Raw genomic sequence first — 26690 nt, 5'->3', positions numbered from 1 at the left:
AATTTCACACGAGATATATAAAATGCATAGTATACATATACATAAATACATCAATAAATTAAAATCACGCCGCAATACTCAATAATCCCATCCTTTTACCAGGTTTAGCAGCAACCACAGGACTTTTGAATTCAGTTGAAGTTGATATACCTGATTTATTGCCTGATTGTGGTGTACCGAATCTCAACAATGCAGCATTCCTATTATCTAATCCATATGAATATGATATTTTTGGTGTATCGATTGTAGCCGAAGAAGGTGTCAAATGGGAAAGTAATGAATATATCAATAATTGTGATTTCTTGATTGATTGATCTATTATTCCTTGAATTGTAGTGGACGTGAATGATGGATAGGACGAATTTGCCTTTTAGATGAAAGAATAAAGTTGGTCAGCAATCTATGCACAAAACATACGATAAACACGTAGCTTACTTTTTCAAGGTAATGCTTGACCAATGTATCACTATCGACTTTATCTCCGGATAGATGAACCAAAAATCCAATATCTACTGCAGATTGTAAACAATTTTCTGGGAATTCCTCTTGAGACTTCCATCCTTCTAGAGATTTGGCATTCTTAACGAACCCTTTAACTAATCCTTCAGTCACTGTCAACTGTCCATTGAGAGAAGGAGGTATCCCCAATAATTTTGTTGATTTCACTAATGATTGAAGGGATATCATAATTGGATGAGAGGGGGATGAAGGTGTTTCACCTATTTTGATTATCAGCTTTTTCAGTAAACGTCACTCACTCAACAGAATGGAAAGAAGCTGACATACCTTGCCACGATGATTTGATTTCTTGTGAACCTCTATAAGGATCAAATAGAGGTGCAAGTAAAACTAAAGCTTCTTGAATAGCTCTGTCTCTCCAGCGTATTGCGGATCTAGCATGGACGTCTATCAAGAACGCTTCTATCGAATCTATTGAGATCAGACATTCAATTATCAGCTAAAGACAGCAATACTTTGTTGGCAGGGGATAAGCTTACCTTGATCAAGTTTACCATAACCAGCTATATTCCGTAAAAAATCACTTTCTTTACTTAAATACAAAGAGATTCTTCCAATGAATAGTTCAGCTTCAATACCAATTTTCCCGTCACCTCTGGAAGGCCCCATACTATCCAAGACGTTATCCAAGGATTGGACTAATTTATTCAATGTATTATTAATTTGAATAGAGTATTCATCATATAGCGACCCAGGTAAATCAGACATATCATCTTTGATCGATTTCGCCAACTCTTCAAAGGTGTTTAATACATCATCTAATAAAGGAGTTCTTAAAGATGATCTTTTCTTTAATGTTGATCGGAAACTCGTCAATGCTGTTGTATGCGATATAGATGAGAATGACGTCGTGGTTGGTCCAGTAGGGAATGATAAATCCGAGAAAAGGTTTGATTCAGGTAAGATATCTGATATAGAATAATGAATGGACAATAAACTTTGTTAGCTAAACAAACCATACAACGCCTCGACAAAATATGAGGAAAAAAACCTGATCACTGAACTTACCCGATTTCTCTAAACCATTTCTAATTTTTTCACCGGCATCTCTAATATCTTTTTCTGTAACTTGTAATAGATTTTCCAATTTTTCGATCCAAACTTGTTTGACTCTTATTGACCATTGATCTTCTAAAGCGAATTTAATTGAATTTTCAAATTCATCTTCTTTTGATTTTGATAATAATTCATTTATTGAATTTCTAATTATCCAAATATCTTTAACATTCTTTAAATCTTTCAACCAGTTTGGTAACGATTCTTCCAGTAAATTTATAGACTGCTTTTGCCAACTATCCAATTTATCAATTAAATTTGAATCTCCAGAAACTGAAGAAGAAGAAGAGGACGAAGAAATCGAAGTTAAGATGAAAGGTGTAAATCCAATAACATTATTAGGCAAATATCTTAATAAGATTTGACTTGAAGGTAAATTTTGTATAATTTCTGAAGAAGTTATAGGTGGTTTATCATTTATACTAGATAAGTTTGTACCATTAATGTTTTGCGTAGATAGTTTTCTAGGTATTGATATACTAGCTAATCTCGATGCTCTTCTTTGATGTGAATTTTTTCTAGAATTTGGCGGTAAATTGGATTGATTTGTCGTCGTCGAAGGTAAAGTGGTTTCACCTTTTTGTATTAATCTCATCATTTCTTCTATTAAACTTTCTTCCTGTTTTAACCCTCTATCTATAGGTCCTAATTGTGTTTGTGATTGTGTATGTGTATGAGATTTATCAAATACTGTTTTAGCAGAAGATACAGTTTCTAGCATGAGATTAATAGAATCAGTTATGATATTTGATATTGATGATCTTTCTTGTATTGTCGAACGTATATTGGCTGCATTTTGAATTCTTGAATTTGAACGTTTACGTGATTGTGATTTATCTTTTTCAGGCGACAAACTATTTTTAGAGGAAGTTGATTCTACATGTTGTAAAGTATCTTTTAGAGCTTTTGTACGTTGAGATAATAATAAATCTAAAGATTCTGAAATAGGTAAATTATCTAATAAGATAATTGATAATATAGTTTCAGATAAAGATTTAGAATCAAATTTATCTTTTGTACGTAATGATGCTGTAGCTCTTTGAACGATTTGTGCTCGAAATGGTGTTAGAGTTTCCCATTGTTTTTGAAGAAGTGGAATGTAAGACTATTAAAAAACAGCGAAATTAATCAAGTTAACTGTCATATACTCAGTCCTACTAATAAATCAACTTACCCCGTTCTGCTCTTCTGGCATAGCTGATAAACTTTCTTTTACTACTCTAGTGATTAACCATAAGAAAGCCGCGTTGAGATACTGGTGATGAGCCAAATATGAATATAAAGCTATTCGTTTATTTATTCTGAATTAACTAATATGCACATCATGCATCTGAACGTATGAGAATAACTTACCTTCTGGAGCATCTAACAACAATTTCATATGAGCAGCAGTAGGCAACATATTTAATAAATCATCATCTTCGTTTTCATTACCGTTTTCTGACCCTTCCCCATCAATGTTGATGTTTATATCTGGATTATTACATGATCTAGCTATTTCTCTTAATGAATCTGATAATCTCAAAGACGATGAATGAAGTGATTGTATTTGAGTTGCTGAAGTGAGAAGATCTCTGTAACGAGTTCTACAATAAGAAAGTAAATTAGGTTAGCTTCAGTTTCATGGGTACGTTTCTAAGCTTTAGGCCGATATATATATATACATATATCATTGGATGTTCAATTGTTTATATCGGAGTGTTATGTTGGGCTTACCCTACCATAGATCTTAATTCAGATTGTTTATTCAAAGCATCATTCCTCATTTTATTTTCAACTTTTCTCACTTCATTTACAGGTAATTTTTTAAACACTTCATCAGGTTCCATATTTGCCCAATCATCCTTTGATAGTGGTGTGATAGTTCCATCTTCATTCTTGGTTCCTATCCTTTTCCTCCTATTGCTATTACTTCCTATACCAAGAATAGTCGGTGTTGATGTACCTGTAATTACAGATGGTGCATTTGCGTTTCCCGCATACGTGATAGATTGTTGACGTTGACTATACCCATTTATCGATTGTTGTCGATGACTGTAGTTCGGGTCTGCAACTGATGGTCTAGATACATATGACGGAGCTCTGATTGATCTTTTTGACGAGGAAGCTTCAGGAGTTTGGAATGTAGGTAAAGATGGATAGGATGTTGGTCCAGGTGTTGAGCGAACTGACATGGTGACCTATTCTCAGCAGGCACTTGATCTTTGGCAATAGATCTGGTTGCTCTCTTCGATGTGTCTCCTCCTCTGCGACTAGCTTGTATGAATAACAATTCTACGTCTATACTTATCGTTCACAACATGGGTTATCATCTTTTATCGTTGTCATTGCTTCGCGTTGTTCGGGAGATCACAACACATGTTACACCGTGGGAAACTACCCGAACATCAAAGTCCGGCTATATGCGAGCAACAAGTTCAAGTATAAAATCATAAAACCATACAATCATACATCTTTCCTTTGTAACATCATTTAGTCAAGTAATATTGCTCGTTCCAAGATGGCGATAGTCGAAGATATAACGGTTGAAGATGATGAGATATCTTCTTCAGCAATAACGAAGGAAAAGCTTATCGATAAAATTGAAAAGTTATCAAAGGAATTGACAGTTCCAGTCGAGCTTGTTCAAGGATTTATGGCTAGTCAAGGTTAGCTAAATTGTGTTTTATCCATGAAGAACAACCAATTTCACAATTAGCTGACCATTCTTTTTGGCATCTAAATAGATGAAGATGGATTAGCAAAATATCGATTCAAGGCATTGAAACTCGTCAAGGAAATCAAGAATAATATTGAACTATCAAAAGAACAATGGGAAGAAATAGAACCGGAAGTACAACTACGGATAATAGAAAATGTAATTCGTTTGAATGGTGAAGATGATCCTTGGTCATCACATGAGATACGTCTAGTGATAGAAGGTCAGCTATCTCTTTTTGCCTTATTTTGTAGTCGTTATAATTGACTGATCACATTATCATTCTCATTGATCGATTTAGACATTCTTCCTTTTTTGTCATCTTCAATCCCAATACTTATCTTACCTACATTAAAACCATATTTTTCATCACATCCTTCGTTATCAACTTCAACTTCTAGAGCATTAAATCGACCTATAGGAGGAGAAATAGATTCAAAAATAGATTTACATGATAATCAACCATTTAAAGATCCATCATCTTTTTCATGGGGTATAATAAATTTATTAATTTATTCAATAAATCAATTAAATCAAAATGAAATAGAAAATAATATAGGTATGATTTTACCTCCAACATTAATTTTAATGGATGATTGGGAACCTTCATATAGATTTATTGGTTGCAAAATATTACATAAATGGATTAATAAAATTGATATTGAAATGATAAAAAGAATGGGTATAAATAAATTATTAATTAATTCTTTGATTCATTCAATTTCATTATCTTCTAATCCACCTTTAAAAGGTTTATTGTCAATTACGTTGAATATTATAGATAAGTTTACATTGGAAAAGTCAAAAGAAAGAATTGAGCTATATAGTGAAATTATTGATAAAGGTATAATTCAATCTTGGTTATATTCACCTTCAGGTATAGAAGGTAGACAAGTTTTAATTAATATAAATGAAATGTTGATTGAAATGATTGATGTTATGGGTACAGGTATAATAAGATGGTTAAAGGTGAGTGTTGATCAGCTGTTATGACTATTTGGGTTATTTTTCGAGAATATCTAATGAAAAGATGATATATCGTGCTAATATAACACATTCAATATATGATATATAGAATATAATACCAAATTTACTTCAGCCATTGCAATATCCCCCAACTTACCCAGTTTTACCTCATTATCAATCAAATTTAAATTGTTTATTGATCGTGATGAGAGCGATAAGGAAAACAGGAAGATTAGAAAGATGGAGAGGTCAAATCTTAAATATACTATGTAGATTATGGGTTCAAATGAAAGAGAAAAGAGGTATAAATGATTCCGAAGATGAAGATCATGGTGGATCTACTCATAAACAAGGTCAGTTTCCCAAATCACAAAGCTGATTGTATGCTGGAACGCGTATACAGTGATTCAACTAATAATATTGTTTGAAATTCCATGTGAAATAGATTTCGAGACACAGATTGAATCACTTATCAAGCAGATCTTCAAGGAATTAGCCGAACAAATACCTTCAATTAAAGAAGAAGAGTTTTCTAGATTGATGGATTTATCACCTGGAATATTTGGTGATTTGATTCCATCTTCAAGCATGTAGTATAGATACTCTAAACAAAATTTCATATTATATACCTTGCACACATATACCCCTTTTCGATATTAACTATACAAAATAGTAGATTTGTAAAAACAATGCAATGCATATTGTGCTATGTAATCTGTACTCTAGCAATCTAGATGATGCGACTATCTCTCTTTATTAGATCTAGATATTGGTGGATATCTACAGAATTTATCTGAAATTGCTACTACAGCATAATCACCAGGTAAAGAAGATGAAATTGTATATGTATTTTCCATTATATCCGTTATTGTCTATAAGTAAAAATTACGATATGGTATATCAGCTTATCTGATATTTTTAAAGTGTTACATCATGAAGATGAGCTAGAGAGGGAGACAGTCAAGAGACGTACCTGAGTTTCGACGACTCTAGATTTGGATCCATATTGTTCAGATCTTGTATAGGTGAATGAAAACGGTGGTACACCTGTGAAATGAACAGCGAAAGCCGCTGGTTCGTCTCCTGTATTGCGAATAAAGTAATAATGCGCCAAAGTCAGTACGCGTATCATTGGTAATCGTAATGAGATAAAGGTAAGGGGTTCATAATCGCTTACCTTCTCGTAAGTCATCTTCACCTTCTACAATTTTAGCTTTAGGTAAGGGATGTACAGTTCTAATCATACCGTTGACTTGTCTCTTACACTATTTCGGTCAGATCAGATGGTTAGCCAAGTCAATATGACAATCATGGGTGAACACCCTATGAAGGACTCATCACATACCTGATTATCTTTCAATGCAACAGATTTGACTTCAAATATACCTTTTTCTTCGGCGAATCTTGAAAATCTTGAAGCTGATGAAGTGACTTTATGACTTTTACCTTGCCATTCGTATCTAAAAGTGATACGATCGCAGTAAATCAGTTTCATCATTCCCGGCATAAAATGATTGGTAACGACCTTGATATGAGAACACGAAATAATTAAGTACTCACTCAATTGTCCAAGGTGATTTACCTTGTAATAAGAAATCTAAACTATCCCCAACACATAAATCTGTTTTTGTATTATCTACTGAAACGATTTTAGCTGATTCAACAACTTCAATTATTGATCTCAATTCATCTTGTTCATTTATGATTTGTTGACAACCTGATTGATCTTCTAAGCTATTTAAAGTTATTTCATATCTACCAATTTCATTTAATTCAAATTCAGGTAAATTTAAAATCCATTCATTGTCTTTTATATTTGGTATAGTGAAACTTTGAATTTTTTTAGATATTGGTTTTCTAATTGATAAATTGATTTTAAATGGTGATTTACCTTTTAATTGTATTTTAGCATCTGTATTGGTCAAAGAAGAATCTAAACATAATGGTTTAGAATTTGATTTAATGAAACTCAAAGAAGGTCTTGAGTAAACTTCATGTTCCAATGACATTTTGATATCAGTATTTGGATAATTTCCATCAACTAAATTCAAGAAATCATATCGATGTTGTCCAGGTTCACTAGATAAATGTAAAACTCCAGTTTCCTGTGCGCTTTTCAAAGAATGTTTAGATGTTCGACCTTCAGTCGTATATCGATAATTCAATTCGTAAGGTGTCTGACCTGTAAATTTCAATGCTACTTGTTGTTCTTGTCCTGCACACAAACCTTTGTGTTTGAACGAGTTAGGTGAAGAAAGACTGACTCCTGGTGTTTGTTGAAGAGATACCGAAGGTCGAGGCTTGAAATCGATGTCGAACGTGTCATCAGTAGAAGATATATCGCCCTCACAATGAGCGTCTTTGATCTACAGAATCCGTCAGCTGTGTTCGAACGTATAAGAATTTGAAAAAAGCTCACTTTAACAATCTTATAAATGCCCCTATCAGAGAAACTGAGGTGATTGTTAGGATCTCTAACCGTTATCTTCTTCTCTTTTCCGTTGATAGAGTAAGTCAGTTCCCATGGCTAAAATAGGACAAGGTCAGCTTGGTCAACCGCAATTTCCCAGGGCCTGTCTGAAGCTTACCGCATCTCCAGTCAGCCTGAGTGGAGCTTTAGCCACTTCACCTTCAGTGATGATGACTTTTTGGCTCTTGGCAAATCTGGCAGTTGGCTATTATGGCCGTTATTAGCTTGATGATACTATATAGCGCTATCGAAAAGCTGCTATGACTCACTTTCTGTCTCTTGATGTCAACCTCTACAGCTGGAGTAGTAAGTTTTCTGACGCATCCATTACCATCTTCAATAGATACCAAAGCTATAGTGAGTTTACCATTCGCTCCACTTTTAGCTGATAATTCGTCTGGAACAGGTACAGTCAATTTGTTTTTGCCAGTTTTAATGGGTAAAGTAACATTTTCTGTTTGACCAGACCATGATTTAATGTAAACCAATTTAAGTGGTGCAATACCCTGTTCATATATATGTGCGAGTCAGTATATACACGTGAAGAGAATATCAAAACTCACTCTGGCTTCAATGTCAACATCAACTTGATCACCTGAACAAGCGTACAGAGTATGTTTCCTTGTATCGCCAATTCTACCTGTCATATCGACATTTGCTAGAGGATGAACAGTTTGTTTGATAGGTGGTTTCTCGAGTTTGACACCTTTGTATCGTCTATCACTGAGAGATGTGAAAGTCTGCAATCATAATCGGACGTTAGCTTGTCTACAGTACAAATAAGCAATAAAACTTACATAGGTGTACTCTCCTTCGTGTTCAGGTCGAAGTACGACTGAACCATGATGATTATGGAAATTCTCGGCCAAAGTCCTGGCTCTTCCACCTTTACGTTGTTCAGTATATTCTAATCTGAAAGGTGGTGATCCAGTGAAATCGAAAGCTGCTGTAGCTCCGACATCCATAGCACTAATAATCAGCTTAGTCTGCATTCAAGGGGAACTTACCATTCATGTAAAGTTGTAACACTCATATCCATAGTAGGTAATGGGACCATCTGAACAGTGACACTTGAAGGTTCCATAACTCCTCCTGCACAAGCTCCTTCTAGATCAATTAAAGTATATGTACCAGGTTCAGAGATTACCAAATCTTCTCTTTTACCTGAAAGCTTGATTTTCTTGGTTGTCCTTTTCCCATCTAGAGCTTCAAAAGCATAAGTCACTTCTAAGTCTTGTTGGAGAGATCCATCAACTACAACATGAACTGGGATATTGGTCTTTTGATTATGTAAAAGTTGAATAGTTGCTGGCGCATCAAAACGAACTGAAGGACGAGAAATGACGTTGAAGATCTTTTCTGACGAATGACCAGATGGGTTGTAGGTATTATGTAAAGAATCTGTTACGGATGTTAAAGATAAAGTGAATGTACCAGATTGAGAATGTGATACTCTAAGTGGAACGGTATGTGTTCTTGATACTTTATCTTTTCTGACCAAAGGTAAATTATCAATAGGATCTTCACCAGAAACAGATTCTTGATGGAGAATTAGATCAAGATCTTCTTCAATACCTTCAATTAAACCTGTCTCAACTTTATTTCCGGTTCCATAAGATTTCTTCTTCCAACCGACTTTCAATGGTCCTACACCACGTACTTGGAATTTAACTATTTCTTCTTCTCCAATACATCTTAATTCTTTTGATGATTTTGATTTATCATTTTTTAATATTAATTTATCTTGTTTTTCTTCCGCGACAAACTGTCCTCCTGTTGGACATTCAATTATAATAGCTTCTTTATGTGGTGTAATATTAAATTTATCACCTCTTTTATCTTTAACAGATTTTAATGTTATTAAACTTGGTTTATTTATTGTCAAAAATAGAACATTTTGTGAATTAGCCAAATTTCTAGGTATCAATGACAATGAATCTGATGGTTTCACTGAAGGTAATTTTGAAATATCAATTTCTAATCCATTATGATTATGATTATTCCCATTTCCGTTGAAATTAACACCTCCACCTTCACTTTGAAGTACTAATGCAGATAATGGATCAGTTTCAGGTTCTTCAGATAGTTCTCCATCTTCGTAATCCTCTTCTCCATTTCCATCTGTTATACGTAATTTAGGCGTTCTACTAGGTGATTTCTTCATTTGATTACCTGAAATTCTCTCTAAAGTTGCATGACCAGTTTCTAATGATCTAACAAAGTATGATACTTCTTCTGGAATAGAATTGTTGAATACAATAGGGATGTAAAGAGGTCCGGAAGAGTCGTGTGGTATACAGTATGTAAGCGAAAGTGGATTGAGGGTAGCGGTGCTGTGTAGATGTGTGAGACGAAATTAAGTCAATGATCTCACCATTATATGGACGATGAACTCACCTATATGGCAATAACCTAATCTTATGTACACCCTCTAGATGAGACGGCTGACTGTATCGTTTTATGGAGTAAAGCCAATTCCAATACCATTCTCCACCCAAAGCTGCTGGACCGACAACGTTAATACTGAAGAGGAAAGCACTTGGCTAAACGAATTATCAATCTTGTCATTAGTTGCCAGAGATAGAGATTCATTGAGCGAATCACAGGAGGTAGTGAAGTATCGCTTGTGAAGACGTAGGACATATTACACTCACCTCTATTATAAACCAACAAAGTGAATTGATGAGCAAACAACCTGCTGCAATAACCGCTAATTGTTTCGAAGAAGGAGATAACATAGGTATCCTCAATAAACTTATTGAATAAACCAAAATGATTTCGAATATTGTCCAACTTATAACTGAATATGGACCTTGTATCCTTGAAGAAGATGACCATGTTGGAGTTATATCTAAATGTAATAAAGGTGAAAATGTATCCCATAATTTTGAAATTTCAATTAAACCTATTATAGCTGATATGACTAATCGTTGTTCTGACGATGTAAGCCATGTTGATGGTATCACTGGAGGTGCTGGAGGGGTACTACTGGCTTGAGAGGAAGGAGGAGGGGCGGATGTTGAAGAGGAAGAGGAAGATTTTATAGGTGTGCCGAGCTTCTGTTGGCTCGACATGTTGAAAGTGGATTAATATGGTTTCACTGAAGCATATGACCGAATACAGTATCGCGACGAGGGTTGAGAGGGATCGCGAGGTTCGTCCAAATGAACCGCTGTAAATGAGTAGATGATGTGAATGACAGATACTACTTAGATCTGTGTAAAGTCAATGTAAAATACCGAGATTTCATCTTTCATCTTTCATCTTTTGACTTTTGGCTTGAGAGTGACGCACTTTTGGCATGGTGATAGATTACGGAGATAATCCGGATCTCCACCCTCAACATTGCTTGAGATCAGATATCTTACGTTGTTGATTGATGTTCATGCATGCTATCATCATCATCTTCATCTCGCGTTATATATCCTGTTTAGCACAAACAATAAGGAATTTTGGTATTGAAAGTACATGAGATATAGATTCTGGGCAAGATGAGGGTACAAGGATGGGATCCTGTTATGTAAGTTTGAGAAAAGGTTAATTTTGCAAATGGACACAGTTTAGGTGATACTGATTATTTTGTTATAACAATTAGGATAATATGTCAAGTAAGTATATCTTTTATCATGGCTCAAAACGAATGTCTAATTATCAAAAAAATGACAATCAATAAGCTGATAATACATATGATTTTCTCGATATAATTTAGATAATAACATTACAAACAATACATTATATAACATTATCAATATTAATTCCACCAATATTAACATCTTTTACTAATCCTATATTACTTTCATATTCTGGTGGACCAAGTACAGTTTCACATATTTTAGATTGGAGAGAATTATCATCAAAACCTACTATATCAAAAGATGCTTTTCCTGGTATAGAAGGTTTAAGAAAATTAAGAGGTGCTTGGGCAGGTGGTAAAGAAATTGGTTCAGTTCCAGTTTCATCTGAAAATGATAACGATGAAAATGATGATTCAATAGTAGAAGTTCAAGTTGATAGAGAAAATAAATATGATGAATATTGGGAATATGGTGTAGATAGGAAAAGAGGTTGGGTTTTAGGTGGAATTTGGTTATTAACTTTTGGAATTGAGTAAGTTCTAGGTACTAGATCTTTGTCTATCGTTTGGGATGTGTAGCTAATCACTTATTGTATCTCTCAGTATCGCTCCATTGTATTATTTGATACGCCGTCCAACGTATATCCTAGATTTCTCTTTAACATTAATATTCAATCATTTCATCTTAACGACATATTATTCAGCTTCTTTTCCAACTTCGATATTTTTTTGGATAATACAAATTATAGGTGCAGTAGTTATGGTAGTGACATCAGAGCATGTAAGTGACATTTCTACCATAATATTATAGTCAAAGTATTCGGTGTTTTTTTGGAGGAAGAAATGCTAAATAACCCTTTCATTTCCCTCAAACAGCTTTGCGTCAAAAGAGAAATGAGAACAGATTTAGATATAGGTTGGCAACCTAATTTAGAATCAGGTGAATCTACACAAGGATTACTGGAGAATCAAGCTTCAGGTCCCAGTGGAAGTAAATCCGAAGCTATAGAACTACAGCAGAGGTGATTTATGATTCGCTCTAGTATGCATTTAAGTCGATAGCAGTTGAAAAATCCCTCATTAGCTCTCTTACATTGTTTTGACGGGTAGATTCAGTGGCTCTCTGCGACCAGCAAGATATCTATCATTGATTTTTTGTGATTTTGCCCTATTGTACATTGTCAGCATGGTTGTTCATCATTTGAATATTTTGTTCATTATATAATCATAATATATATGCTCAAGCTGAATAAATCAAAAGTATAAAGCGCTATTTGACCTTGACCATCCATAATTGATTGAAAAATTTAATACATATCGCTGAAGGAAAAAGAGCCAGTTCCCTTCCCTCTGAAGCGATATCTCGCAGCGATTTGTAGGTAATAGATATAATATGTATATGTTACAGTTGAAATTTTCTTTCTTTAAAAAAAAAGGGATCTAATCGGTTGTACCGTGAAGAGTATGTAATAAAAAGGATATATTAATCATTGGTATAAAATTATTGATATATCAAGTATGGTTTGTTATAGAAACCTATGAAACCCGAGATACGATATTAGAGGTTGATCGTATGAATCTTTGAAAGTTTTGTATTGGTTTACTACTTGTTCCACATTGAGAACGCCTTTCATTTTCCGTTTTTCTTTTTTGCTTATTCGGCGTGTGATGCAGAAACTAATTCTTCCGCACTTGAAATAACTTCTTCAACAGTCATAGTTTGTTTACCATATTTCATACCTAACAATTCACCAACTTCATCACATGCTCTTAAAATCAAATCAATATCATTTTTAGTGTGTGATGCAGATAAACAGAATCTAACTCTTGATGTGATCAACGGTGTTGCGCTGAAAAGGGAAAAAATCGTTCGATCAGTTTCTTCGAGTACTTCAGATGATTACGTGAAAGGGTGAGTAACGAAAAAAAAACAAGACTTACGGATAAGCAACTACGACAACTACTATTGGAGTCTTATCTGGACCTAAACGATCTAACATTAATTGTGAGAACCAAGGCATTTTACCTGGATTATAAATTAATAAAGGTATAATTGGTGAATCTCTATGACCATAAACGATGAAACCTAATTTTCTTAAACCACTCGAAAGGTATCTTGAATTAAACGCTAATCTTCTTAATCTTTCTCTACCTTCTGTACCATTCAATAAATTTAATGGTAATTTCATCCATGTAGGTAGAATATGTGATGGTGCAGGTCCATAAACCGTTGGTCTCAATGATCTTACAGACACTGAATCCCCGGATAATGATTTGTCGTCGTCAATCAAAGCTGGTGGTGTAGCTAATGGTGGTGCAACTCCCATAATTGATCCCATTGATGCAATGATTTGTGTTAAAAGTGGTGGTGAAATTGATTCAGCATAACAAGTAGCATGTGATCGAATTCTTAATCTATCCATTACTTGTTTTGATCCTGCAATATATCCACCAGCTGCACCAAACGATTTCGTAAACGTTCCCATTAGAATGTCAACTTCACGCGGATCAACGCCAAAGTAGTCGCATACACCTCGACCGTTAGGTCCCATAGCACCAATCGAATGAGCTTCGTCCAGATAAATATAGAACTATATTAATGGTCATTCAGCTATTGTCCGTATATGATTGCGATGAGAATTTTCATTGCGAAAAAACTCACCTTGTATCGCCTTTTCAATTCAAGAACATGCGGTAAATTGAGTAAACTACCTTCCATAGAGTATAAACCTTCAACAATTAATAAAATCTTTTTCCATGGACGATGAGTTCTAGGTTGACCTTGAGAAATAACATCTCTTAAAATTCTTTCTAAATCATCCATATCATTATGTTTAAAAGATCTCAAACTTGCACCTGATAATCTAACACCGAATCTAATTGAAGCATGATTAAATTCATCTGAAATTACTAAACAACCTTTTCCAACTAAAGCAGGAATTGTAGTTGAATTGGTTGCATAACCCATTGAAACTACCATAGCAGATTCTTGTCCAACAAACCTTGCAACTAAATTTTCTGTTTGTGTATGTAAATCCAATGTTGATGCATCATGTCTTGGTCCAGCTCCAGATACACCATATTTTTTTATACATGCTTCAACTGCATCAGCACATCCACCAGTTGAAGATGCAAATCCCAAATAATTATATGACGAAACGTTTAACGCTCTTGTAGTTGTACCAGTTAGATTGAAAGTTTTGTTTTCATCGGTTGAAAGTCGATCATAGCATACAATTGATCTTCCAGCTACTCCAGTGACAGGTCTAGCAAAACAATCTTCGAGTCGTTGTTTAAGACGTCGGGTGTAAAAGGAATCGAAATCAGAGTTCAAAGCGGCATATCCCTGAGCCGAAGAGGAAAATAACGCGTCAATTCTATTCCTTCTTTGTCTTACAGGAAGAAGACACTTACATTTTGAGGCATTAAATGAGCATATTCAGCAGGTCTAAACCTCTTACCGAAGAAATCTCTCATATGACCAATGACGATGAGCAGTATATAACTGATATATGTCGTTAAAAGTGTGAAATAAGGGGGATGAGGTTCTTCAGTAGGATGGATAGGTTCATCTGTATTCCACTATTGTGATAAACAGCAGAATCAGTACAATCTCAATATACTTCCGCATATTATGTATACGCTTTTTAAACTTACTTGACTTGTCCATCTCCAATTTGGATTATTACAATGACCGAATTCTGAATGTTTTATGGTTGATTTAGTGTTGACAAAAGGTTTTTCTAAATAATTTTCATAAATTTTTGCTATATCCGCTGAAGTTAAATTTGATTTATCTAATGAAGATGCAGTACCACTTATAATTGAAGAAGCATATGATGATGCAGCAGTTGATTGATCTGAATATAATGTATCTTCATCTGAACTATTAAAATCAGTTGAATTGGTTGCTATTGAAGATAATTTTGAAGCAGTTACTATTGTATTTGAAATTGAAGTTGATGGAGTTGAATGATGTGGTCTATTCAAAACATTGATTAAAGATGATCTAGCTGTAGACATTGTATTTCCATTATTGTTATTATTGGAAGAAGAAGAAGGTGAAGATGATCTTAATGATATAGTAGGATATAATGGTTTTGTAGGTGGTGAAGATGATAATGATGAAGGTGGTGTAGAAGCACCAGATGTTGATTTTCTAGTTGATCTAGGCATTTTGATTACTGATTACTAATTGAACAGGTGCGTTTTCTATCGATATGACCGATAACGTATTCAGTCTGTCTATCTTGTTTTCTTGTTGTTTTTGTTTTTGCAAAGTTCCCCTTCTAATGCAAATCCGGATCAACCTCGTTACACCTAAGATTGCTGTTGTTGAAATTGATCGTCGCTAAACAGATGTTTGAAATATCTGCGGATTCAATTGAGCTACGTCTTGGAATCTGTGATTATCCTATTGATCCTTTGTAAGGTATATTTTTTTGTTTGTTTTATTCTATCTTTACTGTCTTCTTTCTCCCCTCGCGCGTTTGGTCTTAACTTCGAAAGTCGTGTTTTTCTTTCTCTTGATTATTGAGTCGCTTGGTTGATTGAAAGGTCCAAGGAATGTTGAGGTTGGATATTGATCAGAAGAGTAATGAATGACTAAAGAGGAATGAGACTGATCGATCTATGGTAATGGTATACGAGGTTATTATTTGAATAACAAAGCCAAAAGCCATTAAAAAAAAGCCATGTATGTAAAAAGGATCGGTGCAACTGTACAACTGGTACTGAGTATGTACTACTATTTGTTCGATAGTGACGATCTGTGCTTTAAGCTTTGTTATTTACTTACTTGCTACCATTTACGGCTTTTACCTTGTTGCCTCGGTCTAAATTTAGTGAGGGTAATTAATCAATACAAAAGGACTACGCGGGCTCCGATGATATCGCATTACAAACAAATTGTAATCTAGCCCAAAAAGGCTAACCAAAAGCAACAAATAAATACAAATCTTTCCTTATTCAAATTCTGCATTATAAATGAAAATTTCCAAATCGAGTAAGAAGATGCTTGAAATTTTAGCTGTTAAGCAGACACATGCTAAGAAAAACGGGGGAAACGGCTTCAATTAGTGTATTTTTGATGATGCTAGGCTCGTGTGAATTTTATGGGGAATTTTCTCACACGCGTTTGTAAGCAGAATTAAGTAAACATGTAAACAAATACAAATAATAAACAAACTATTCAACGCGTTGTTTCCGTTGGGAATTGAAATTGAAAATACGATATGAGAGATTTCATTTAGATTTCGTTAAAGATTTTGTCATAAAGTCTGGTTACAGGACAACAAAACATTAAGATATATATCCAAGACGTTGTCAAGTCGTTGTCACTTGAATATACTGACTGAACAGGTCTACTACCCATACAATTGCCAATCATACTTCGCCTTTTCACCCCAAAATCCCTCCGGACATTTACTTACTTCACCTCCGCCTAAAGCATGTACATCACTTTCCGACTGATATCGAGACCAGGTAACCGGATTTGAGTTGGAAATGCTCTTACGCTTGGATGGCCAAAGCCACGAGAACCATTTCTGGAACCGGTTGGAATCATCTAAATCCCGTTTGGTAGAAGATGGCGAAGGGTCAAGATTTGTTATAAAAGATGTCCAATAAGACAGGATGTCGCCTTCCTGTAATATGGATTTTCCCCTGACTATCAGCCAAAACTTTACTTTGGAGTGACCAATGCCAATCCGACACTTACAAATGAGTATACGTCTCCCGACGAGCTAGGAGCGTTATCAAAAGTGGGATAGATATCGTCCTATTTACTAATTAGCTATCATCTTAACATGGTTAAAAGCGGAAGTGTGGCTCACCTCATGGCAAATTCTACCTTTCTCCCGACAATAACCATTATTTTCTTGATTTATAGGATATGAATCGCCTTTTGTCCATTCACCGACCCAAACTCTTCCACCATTCTGTGACCATTGTCTCGCCGCTTCTCGACTGGCACATTTCCAAATACCATCTGTCGCAGCCCGTTCGTAAGTTTCTCTGAAAGTATCACCACCTTCACCATAACCTTGAGCAGTAGGTAAAGCATATTCATTCGATTCGACCAGTATGTTGGCTCTTGTGGAACCAACTGTAGCTGAAAGGGTAGCGAGATAGGTATCTGTGGATAACGGTACAGGATTAGGAAATAGATTTGAAACTGCTGTTCCAGCTTCATTATTGACTGTAGTGATCAAAAGTGGTATGTCGGAAAGAGGAAGCGAAGAAGGTGATGTAAATAGCGATATTGTGGGATCGGAGGGTAAAGTTGGATTTTCGAAAGTAGGCCGGATAGCTGATAGTGACAATTAAGTGTATCAGTTCAAGCTGAACGATCTTGATCAAAGCCGAGAGCAAATTATCTTACGCATAGATAGTGGCAAGCCTTCGATCGTTAGAGGAGCTGTCTGAATTAGAGTGTTTTGAGTGGCAATCATAGATGCTGAAGGTAAGGCTTGTAAACATTTTAGATCCATACATGACTTCAACGGAACTTGATTATAGAATGCATCTCTCAATTTCAAAGTAATAGCATTCGACGAATAACCGTAACTCTACATATTGACGTGTCAGCTTTGGAGAACAGGTCAAACAAAAGAAATTGACTTGCCATTGGATCGGATTGAAGAATTGCCGCTCTGAATAATCCTCTAGCATTAGTTGCACCTAGCAAAGCTATCGAAGTTATGGTGCTTAAACGTCAATTCAGAACTCCAGCAAGATATGGAATGACCCAGAACAGACATACCTCGTATCAATCCAGCACCACTACTTTGACCACCAATAGTCACTTTGTTCTTATCTCCTCCTATCAGGTTAATACCATGTTGGATACCTTCTAAAGCTAGTATGACATCTCTTAGACCTAAATTAGGATCAGACCATGATGGCGCCAAGGTAGGGGGTAAGAAACCGAGAACACCTAGACTGTGTGAAGATATCAAGTACAAGAAACAAACAAGTGAGTGTCCCTTCATTCAATTAAAAAAAAAACTTACCGGTATTGCAATGCTACTACAATCATATTACCTTTTACAGCTAATTTCGATCCATCTAGTCCGGGGGCGGAAGCTGATCCAGCCGTAAATGATCCACCATGTATCCTATTGGAATTTACGCGAAGAAGTCAGTTATAAGATTGTTTGTCATGAAGTATTATGCATATTCACTTACCAAACGAAAACAGGTAATTTTGAGAACAACGTCGCTGATTGAGGTATATATGCAGTTGCAAACAAACAATCTTCTGATTGTTCACTACCAGAGGTATATGTTCCTGCTTGTTGTGGACATGAAGGTGGTAAGTCTGAAAATGACTGATTACTGAAAATTTGCAAACAGTTAGGGTAAGCATTCGGCTGCACCATCAATCAAGTAAATACAGTTATAACGTCTGAGAAACTGACAATCGATTGATAAAGGTATATTTTACTATACTGCTGACTTACCCTATGTTATCCCAGGCAAGTTCACTTTCACCCCATCTTTGAGCAATACCATATCTAACGGTATATCTACATGCACCATGAGGAGTTGACAGACCTTTCGCCAAAACACCTAAACCAGTAAATGTACAATGTCCTGTATTTTTAATCGTAATCACATTAGTTGACGATGATGATAATGGAATTGAAGATGATGATCGAACAAAGAAGATTAGGGAGAAAATGATTAGAATTGTGAAGGATAAAGCGGACATCAGGATGAAGGTTAGGTCTGGTGAGCAGAAGGAATGTCGTATATAAGTTGGATATTTGTGAAAATCTTCTGCTGGACTCTGAGCCAGAAATCGATACCTTGGAGAATAAAGGTTATAAGAAGATGATGTATCAGACTGATTTAGTCGTTTGAACATATAAAAGCTTCGTAAGTAGCTATTCGCATTCTCCCTAAAAAAGAATAATTTGCTTTTAGGAGTTGAATAATCATTTTGTGAATTATCGTATTGATCTTCAAACACTTCCTCCTGTTCACTATGAATTGCCCCTTCCCCTATATTCGGCATATTGACTTAGTATGTATTCGTTCCTGTATGATATCCATCTTGTGTTTGCGGTATATCCACTGTATAAAAACTAAGGGGCGTGTTCATGTAAAATAGTCTCCCATCATTTCTAGTCTCCACGTTTTTTTGCTTATAAAATTGTTGCTTCTTTACTTGGGTGATGTTGGACAATGTCCGAGCGTAACCAAGAAGTGTACCACTCAACAATGACTAAAACATCAAATCACGCTATCTTAATGTTTGATCGTTTGTTTTGCGTTTATCTGTATCTCGTGTTTTGATGTTTCAAGATTGTTGTAAATTCTTGGCTAGATCAGATTCAAAGGATCAGTGCAATTGATATTAGTAAGACAGTTTCCGAAGAATAGGTGAGAATCATCTGATGGTATGCTCTCATGATTCAGCCTGGACAGGTATTCAAGACGTTTGGGGGAGGGTTCAACAAGGGGGGTAATCTAATTTTATGTATCAAGAACAAAAAGCTTTTTCAACAAAATGATCCTCAAATCGCTGAACATGAAACGAACCCCTGATCTGACATGACCGATCTTACCGTTGAATTGATTACATAAGCTACAACTGAGTACAGCATTCCTCGGCGATCTCCGGTTACAAGTGTATGAGAGGATTACCGACAAAGTTCAATAAGCTTAAAGCTGGGATCTTCTTGACCATTATTCTGTACTCCTTCTCATCGTTGAATAGTGTACCAATACCCTGTACATATACAGACTACCATGAGAAATTAGCTTCAATCCGACCCGCCCCTCAACTTACTCCAGCATTGAAAGCCTCAAGGGATAGTCTGTACATAATTAGACAGGATTAAAAACCTGGAACGATAGGATCACTTATAGCTAAGAGGGAAGAGACAAAATGACATCTACTCCAACGTCAAGTAAAACGACTTGTTTGGATCCATTAGATGTTTTGGGTCCATCCCTTTTCCTACAGACACTTTCTAATTTGTCTTTAGATTCCTTAACAACATGTTTATCAGTATGTGAATCATGGAATTACATTATATCAGAATCCATCACGACTTTATATAAACCTATAGCATACGAGATTGGTGTTGAGCCTGATCAATTGAAGATGTTGGAAATGATTGAAAAAGCTACAGCTTCACAATCATTATGGTCGTCTGATCCAGATGAACCCTTTGACGAACCTATACCAGAAGATGAACCTTCAGGTAGTGTAAATTGGAAAGGTATTGTAAAATCTTATTTGACTTTGCAAAATAATTGGAAATCTGCAAAAGCAAAATCTCATTGGATATATCCAGGTAGAAATACTATTTGGAGATTGAAAATTGATAAAGAAGAAGGTACTATAATAACTACTTCTAGAATTGGTGAGTATCGTATTAACTTGAAGAACTCAATTATCGGACTTTACTGATTTATCGAGGGGATCTCGTATGTGTAGATGGTATACTAGTATCAGACTTGAAAACTTCAGAACCTCTATTCGAATATGAAGATGTTGCTCCTTATGCTCATCTAGAATTTGTTAAAGGTTATGCAATCTTCAATGCTAATAATGGTACGTATATTCCTTACGTGGCATAGTATCATTAGAAGAGGATCACTTCAGGTAGAAGTCATTACAAATATACATACACGATCAGGCTCTTGAGCTAACATAATCTTTCGGTTAAGTAGAACGATCATTTGAGATTCACTTAACACCAACAGCTTTGAGGAAACTTTCACCTGAAAAACGAAAGAAAATCCCATCAAATAGATCATCAATTACACATGATACAGGATATTCATTCGCGTTGAATAATCACTATGAACCTACTATCAATCCACTAAATAAAGAAATTCAAATTCCACCAAAAGGTCATTTAACTTATTTTAAAACTTTAACACCAAGAACAGAATGTTTTGCTTTTCGTGCAAGGATAGATAAAGAGTTTACATCAGATGAAAAATTGGTTTTTGGTACAAGTTCAGATGAAGAAGCTTATATTTTCGATTTGCAAAGTGAATCAAGTCAGGAAATGGAAAGATTCGTTTTTGATCACGAAGATAGAGGCAGACCTAATGTAAGTTCCCGTTTAATCTCATTTTATATTGAAAGCTTCGTACCGGTATCAAACGGACATGACGATAAGCTAAATAATCGGATACTTGTTCTTAGTATATCGAATTTGATGATAATTTCCTGTTTATATGTCATCGATTTTCAGTAAATGTGTATTCAAGAATAACAAAAAAGAAATTAACAACATTCCCACCACCGGTTACAGCACCTTTCGATGCAGCTTCAGCAATCTATACTTGTTACGATGTCATGAAAGTCAGAAAATTGAAACATGATAATAACGATGATGAAAAATCAAACAATTTGGTTTTAGCTGGAGAATTGGATATTCAAGGTAAATGGATTGATGATAATGGGTTTGAAGGCGTCATGATGTCTTCTGGTCAAGGTAGAATTGATGGAAGAGAATTCTCTGCGTAAGTTGTTGTTCAAACTTCAGGTTAAGTCCCACTCCATTCGGCTAATAACGATATTCCGCGGTGTTCTCCCTTCGTTTTTTACTTTATAGAATTCACTATACATCAAGAGATCTTTTCGCTATCACTCGGTCGGGGACGTTATATGTTTTGCGCAATTACCACGAAGTATTTTCTATCCAGAATGCTGAAGCAAGAGATAAAGCTGTAAATGCCAATTCATTAGCTATAGTCCTTAGGCAAAGACTTTTACACTTGTCTACACATGGCGAACATGTAATTTTTAGTAGTGTAAGTATTGTATTTCATACCATCTTGCCGATCCACCTCCCCTTGATTTGCCAAGCTATAATACAGCAATAATAGTTAAAAACTATTCGACTAATATTCAACCTGATACCGTATATAGCCCAACAGTGTTTTCTTATTACACACATCATCATTACCTTTAGGACCATATAATACGGGGAAGATTGAATCAGGTAATACAAGACCATCAATAAAGATAAAGAAATTATTAAATGTACATGCCAAAGGATTAAGTCAAACATCATGTTTACAAATGGATAGGGAAAATATTTATTTAGTTTATTGGGCTTTAGGTGAATATGAAGCTGGTGGCGTCGAAAATCCTCAAGGTACAAAAACTTTACCTCCACAAGAAGCTATAGGTGATTTTGGTTTATCGGTCAAAGTTTGGAATTTTGGTGTGAATAACATTGATGATTCATAAATTGAGATTTAGAAATGAGACTGAAATTCTTAACTCAATATTTGTTCATGGAATAGTTTTAACCTGGTTGTAGCTTTTAAGAAGAGCCTAGGTACATAATTCCCGTAAGAATCCCGTTTGCTGCTTATGCAATTCTGAAATGACAAGATTAACTATATGATCAAGATATTCAAAGCCGTTCGAGTCTTTTAAATTCATGCCAGATATTCATAGGATCTTTCGAGAAATTTCTGCTCATCCTTATTCAATGTCGTCAGATTGGGATTCGACCTCTTCATATGTGATCCACCTATTATGCTCAAGGCTATCAAGAACATGAATAAGAATACTGATAGGGGCTATGTTCAGGAACTGTCAGGAAGTTTGAGCATGAATCAATCAGCAGTAATCCTATGCCAACCATGATCAACAACTACGCACTCACCGTGAACAAACCCATCAACAACATGCCAAAAGATGGGCCCGCACTTGCTTCTGGTATAATGTACTTGAGGTCCACCTCAGTGGGACCTGCAAAGGCATTGATGAGGAGCAAAACGAGGGAGAATACAAAATTGAAGGAAGAAATTCCTAAAGATGCCTAAGTAATCGGAAAGTCCATCAGTTTCTCATGTTACAGCATTGTTTTCACACAACTATCGCGCATGTAGGTCGTTGAAAACCACAAGATTGCGGCTGTATGTGAGTCTTGGTATGACATGGAAGCGTAAACATGGACATACGATGTAGAAACTGGGCCAAATATGACCAAGCCAAAAGGAGGTCAAACCCAATGAAACTAAAATTAGGGTAACATGGTTGAGGATCATCCATTGTGTGCTGGGAAATTCATGAGTATAGTCTTCATTTCCTTGTAAGTGCAGGTATTCCGCTGAGGGTCGGAAATTCAAGGTTCTACTACATCTGGGTCTAAAACGAGTACTTCTTCGTAAGCATTTCTAATACCTTTATGTGTACTGGTGCGATGGGATGCGGAAATGAATACTCGTATTGCAATATTAAGCAGACGAAATCAGGTTAATTAACTCACTTCTCCATCATGTATGACTCGCATGCGCCTCCCGGCCCAAGGAGTATGTAAATAGGATGTCCAAATTTGGAGGTAGAAGTATAATCTTGAGTAGAATTAAGATCGGTCGATTTGACGATTGGCGTATTTGCTTCGACTCTAGTTGTGATTTTCTGTAAAGCAAGCCAATTGATCGATGTAGGGGAAATAACAACCAGAAAGAGCACAAATGCACAGAGTGCTGCGAATAAATTCGAAGTTCTTCCTCAGGTCAGCCTCTTGGAATGAATTGCACAGCCAAGTGATAACGAACAAACAAGACTCACCAAATGAAACGGTAACCAGAATCCGAATATCTCGGGGAACTCTCTGTCGAGCAGCAACTGGGTCACTCATTGCGATATGTAAGCTTAAAAGCATCTGATTTACAAAAATCCTGAAAGAAAGTATTGAAAAGGAAAAGAATGATTGAAAATTCAAGAGGTGAAGTTCATATCAATCGACTACTGTTCGTTTGTGTGCTCTCCTTTTGCAGAAAAGAACCATTACGTACTACTCTACAAATTTCAACAAGATTGCGTAGAAACGTCAACGTGCTCTGAGAAAGGGAGGCATACGAGTAGCCTCATGTATGTATGACTATCTTCCATGACCACTAGCTTCTACGACGTCTTTAGGCAGATACAATAAAAGAGATCCACCGATGGTTGAACATAACCAAAGGTGAGACAAACACCGGAAAAGGGGATTGATTGTCAGAATGAGGTCTTTAATGTTGGAGGTTCTTTCGCTGGTATTGCAATCTAATCAAGTGGTGTCTTTGATCGGTTTTCAAAAGTTTGTGTTGAGAAGGTTTTGATATTAGCAACATATTGACCTAGCATCATCCATATTTTAGCTGGCTTTCGAATGTCTATCATCCTTTGATTACCCACAAAGAAGCAGCTTTACCAGCATAAGCGCCACAGTTTTTATGTTTCTCATTGGAGCTGAATGAAAGGAGAGCTTCGGTGAAGGATAAAGCCCAGTGTACGCTGTCTTCTGATGACCACTTATTGCGCAGTAGCTAGGCAATCCTTTCTACGATGTAGTTACAAAGATGATCAATGCTTCTCGGTCTTTAAACGAGTCTTCTTCCCATTCCCAAAAAACTTGGTATATAATGGGTACTCATCCGTTCGTTTTCTGTTTTATCTCCTTGAGTTGACTTACTGTATCCCTCTAATGATAGCATTAGTTTCACAATTACTTTGAAACTTTTTAACAATGTCAGATCATTTACCAGGATCGTCACTAGGTTACACAAGAAGAGAACGCGGGACTGCTTGCAATCTTTGTAATCGCCTTGCCGTAAGATGCGAACCTACCCTTGACGGCTTGTGGGTATCGATTTTCCTCTTGATGATGAATGTCAGTATACTCCATTTTTGCTAACGAGACCATGCTCATCATCCGAACAGGTCATGCACAAATTGTGATTCACGACAAAACACATGTAGTAACTATACATCGACAGATCGATCACTATTGACTGCCCATCAAAATGCTGTTGGGAACCAAGCTAGGTAGGTCGCTCATTTACAGGCCACAATGTTGCATTCAGAGCTGATGAATTCACAATTTCTCCCTACGCTGATATTAGCGAATCGCATGAACCAAAGATTAAGAGAACGCGAACCGCCAGAGCTTGTGATGAGTGCAGATCATCCAAGAGTAAACCAAAGTGTGAGAGATCTGAAACGGGTGACACGTAGGTTCATATTCTGCCAGATACCTCTGCACATGTCATTTTCGAGGTATTCATTGTTAACGTGTTTTTCTTGCCTCTGTAGAGCTTGTAAACGGTGTTCCAGCAAGAACTTGACTTGTACTTACCAAAGTGACCATAACGCTCATAGAGTTGTTACTAGGTAAGTAATTCCCCTACCATTATTTGACCAAGGGTGCTGTAGGCGTGATTGGTTGAGCTGACACGAGCCGTCCACTTGTACGTTGACTAGCAGCGCTTTTAGAAATCTCGACCAAGCAGACGCCGAGTATCCTGCCCCAATGTCAGCAAGGCAGTGGGTTTACATTTTATCCTGGATTTATATGTGGCAAACATGTCCAATTACTGATTGCCCCATATTTTACGCAATACCTTTCATGTAGGATTTCACTGGCCCCATCAAATACCAAGTACGATGGTAGATTACCGGCCCAACAACTGGATGATATATTAGGACTACATACAAATTTGGGGTCCTTGGATTCCACTCAGGCCCGGCGAAACAATCAAGCGGCTAAGGAAGCAGCAGATGATGAATAGGCAAATTGGTTGAGCGGTGACAATAGATCGTATGATTACAGATGGGGTGGTCACTAAAATGGCGTATAACGCCAGCCCAAACAGCAGCAGTCTCTTACTAGCTGTCGGCATATTAGTCCTGTTAATCTGTCAATGTAGGATCCTGTTCTCGAATATCTAGCCTGAAACGGTAAACGTTCATCATGCATATATGCTTTAGACGGCTCAAGCATGATGTTGTCCATTCTGTGTGCTGTTTGAGGGTGGCGGGAAGAAACAGGAAAACCGCCTTCGTTGTCGACTTACGTTATCACACGAGTAAAGCAAGAGAGCATCAAACTTTGCATTCGGTGTATAGCAAATATATGTTATTAGGCGCGAAGTATATAATACAGGTGGTTCTTTCGGTGTACCAACGTTTGTGTGTATCGATGAGTCGACCATGTGAAGAGACATCTATTTATCGGAATTGGGACGAGCACCAGAGCTCATTTCGATGTCACGAGAAGGAGGTCGGTGTAGCTTGATACACGATACAATGAGGCAATTGAACATCAGAAACATTCCTGATGTGAACTAAATGACAAGAATTGGCGATCAAACCGCATCCAAAAAGGATATGAATATGGAATATTGGGGGTTTTAGCTAAAAGGACTATGTATCTTGTTGCGTTACATACTCGTAAGAACTCACGGCAAGTATAGCGACCATCCCAAATCCTAATGCCATCGTAACATTCACAGCTGGTATGGTGTCTTCTAGCTTATGATCCAAGATACCATATGCGATGCAGTCTCCTAAGAAAGTGAAGAAAACAGTGAAGAAAAAAATGAATCCACTGATCATCAGGGTCAGCTAGTGGGAAGAGGATGTCAGCTCGCGCTGA

The 26690-nt window shown here is 36.3% G+C and overlaps 9 protein-coding genes across 9 annotated transcripts; 4 read left to right on the top strand and 5 right to left on the bottom strand.

The window, feature by feature from the left end:
* Positions 1-64: 64 nt before the first annotated feature.
* Positions 65-3749, bottom strand: L201_002993 (uncharacterized protein; the record flags this gene model as incomplete). The annotated part of the gene is made up of 8 exons (XM_066218755.1): positions 65-367; positions 436-719; positions 787-930; positions 999-1427; positions 1528-2680; positions 2750-2859; positions 2929-3161; positions 3292-3749. The coding sequence occupies 8 exons, from the start codon at positions 3747-3749 to the stop codon at positions 65-67; spliced, it is 3114 nt and encodes a 1037-aa protein (XP_066074852.1).
* Positions 3750-4075: 326 nt separating this feature from the next.
* Positions 4076-5833, top strand: L201_002992 (uncharacterized protein; the record flags this gene model as incomplete). Its single annotated transcript, XM_066218754.1, has 5 exons — positions 4076-4223; positions 4302-4496; positions 4575-5242; positions 5349-5592; positions 5685-5833. 5 exons carry the CDS (start codon positions 4076-4078, stop codon positions 5831-5833), a joined length of 1404 nt encoding a protein of 467 aa, XP_066074851.1.
* Positions 5834-5982: 149 nt separating this feature from the next.
* On the bottom strand, positions 5983-8674 carry L201_002991 (uncharacterized protein; the record flags this gene model as incomplete). Its single annotated transcript, XM_066218753.1, has 10 exons — positions 5983-6111; positions 6213-6322; positions 6417-6504; positions 6585-6699; positions 6800-7605; positions 7659-7766; positions 7828-7914; positions 7979-8215; positions 8273-8449; positions 8507-8674. The coding sequence occupies 10 exons, from the start codon at positions 8672-8674 to the stop codon at positions 5983-5985; spliced, it is 2025 nt and encodes a 674-aa protein (XP_066074850.1).
* Positions 8675-8712: 38 nt separating this feature from the next.
* L201_002990 (uncharacterized protein) lies at positions 8713-10783 on the bottom strand (the record flags this gene model as incomplete). Its single annotated transcript, XM_066218752.1, has 3 exons — positions 8713-10042; positions 10107-10252; positions 10364-10783. 3 exons carry the CDS (start codon positions 10781-10783, stop codon positions 8713-8715), a joined length of 1896 nt encoding a protein of 631 aa, XP_066074849.1.
* A 417-nt stretch (positions 10784-11200) lies between these two features.
* L201_002989 (uncharacterized protein) lies at positions 11201-12309 on the top strand (the record flags this gene model as incomplete). The annotated part of the gene is made up of 5 exons (XM_066218751.1): positions 11201-11229; positions 11305-11317; positions 11419-11816; positions 11887-12064; positions 12160-12309. 5 exons carry the CDS (start codon positions 11201-11203, stop codon positions 12307-12309), a joined length of 768 nt encoding a protein of 255 aa, XP_066074848.1.
* A 628-nt stretch (positions 12310-12937) lies between these two features.
* Positions 12938-15459, bottom strand: L201_002988 (uncharacterized protein; the record flags this gene model as incomplete). The annotated part of the gene is made up of 5 exons (XM_066218750.1): positions 12938-13133; positions 13225-13874; positions 13946-14629; positions 14698-14865; positions 14941-15459. The coding sequence occupies 5 exons, from the start codon at positions 15457-15459 to the stop codon at positions 12938-12940; spliced, it is 2217 nt and encodes a 738-aa protein (XP_066074847.1).
* Positions 15460-16649: 1190 nt separating this feature from the next.
* On the bottom strand, positions 16650-18997 carry L201_002987 (uncharacterized protein; the record flags this gene model as incomplete). The annotated part of the gene is made up of 9 exons (XM_066218749.1): positions 16650-16928; positions 17003-17062; positions 17118-17593; positions 17666-17852; positions 17909-17973; positions 18047-18225; positions 18297-18401; positions 18472-18621; positions 18747-18997. The coding sequence occupies 9 exons, from the start codon at positions 18995-18997 to the stop codon at positions 16650-16652; spliced, it is 1752 nt and encodes a 583-aa protein (XP_066074846.1).
* Positions 18998-20179: 1182 nt separating this feature from the next.
* On the top strand, positions 20180-22507 carry L201_002986 (uncharacterized protein; the record flags this gene model as incomplete). The annotated part of the gene is made up of 6 exons (XM_066218748.1): positions 20180-20660; positions 20735-20851; positions 20971-21359; positions 21455-21774; positions 21867-22065; positions 22184-22507. The coding sequence occupies 6 exons, from the start codon at positions 20180-20182 to the stop codon at positions 22505-22507; spliced, it is 1830 nt and encodes a 609-aa protein (XP_066074845.1).
* Positions 22508-24782: 2275 nt separating this feature from the next.
* On the top strand, positions 24783-25824 carry L201_002985 (uncharacterized protein; the record flags this gene model as incomplete). Its single annotated transcript, XM_066218747.1, has 6 exons — positions 24783-24895; positions 24977-25081; positions 25159-25266; positions 25349-25426; positions 25520-25579; positions 25668-25824. The coding sequence occupies 6 exons, from the start codon at positions 24783-24785 to the stop codon at positions 25822-25824; spliced, it is 621 nt and encodes a 206-aa protein (XP_066074844.1).
* Between the last annotated feature and the right edge of the window lie 866 nt (positions 25825-26690).

The sequence above is a fragment of the Kwoniella dendrophila genome, chromosome 3 (assembly GCF_036810415.1).
Source record: "Kwoniella dendrophila CBS 6074 chromosome 3, complete sequence".
NCBI lineage: Eukaryota > Fungi > Basidiomycota > Tremellomycetes > Tremellales > Cryptococcaceae > Kwoniella > Kwoniella dendrophila.
Note: the sequence above shows the minus strand (reverse complement) of the source record. Positions and strands in the feature narration are given on the sequence as shown.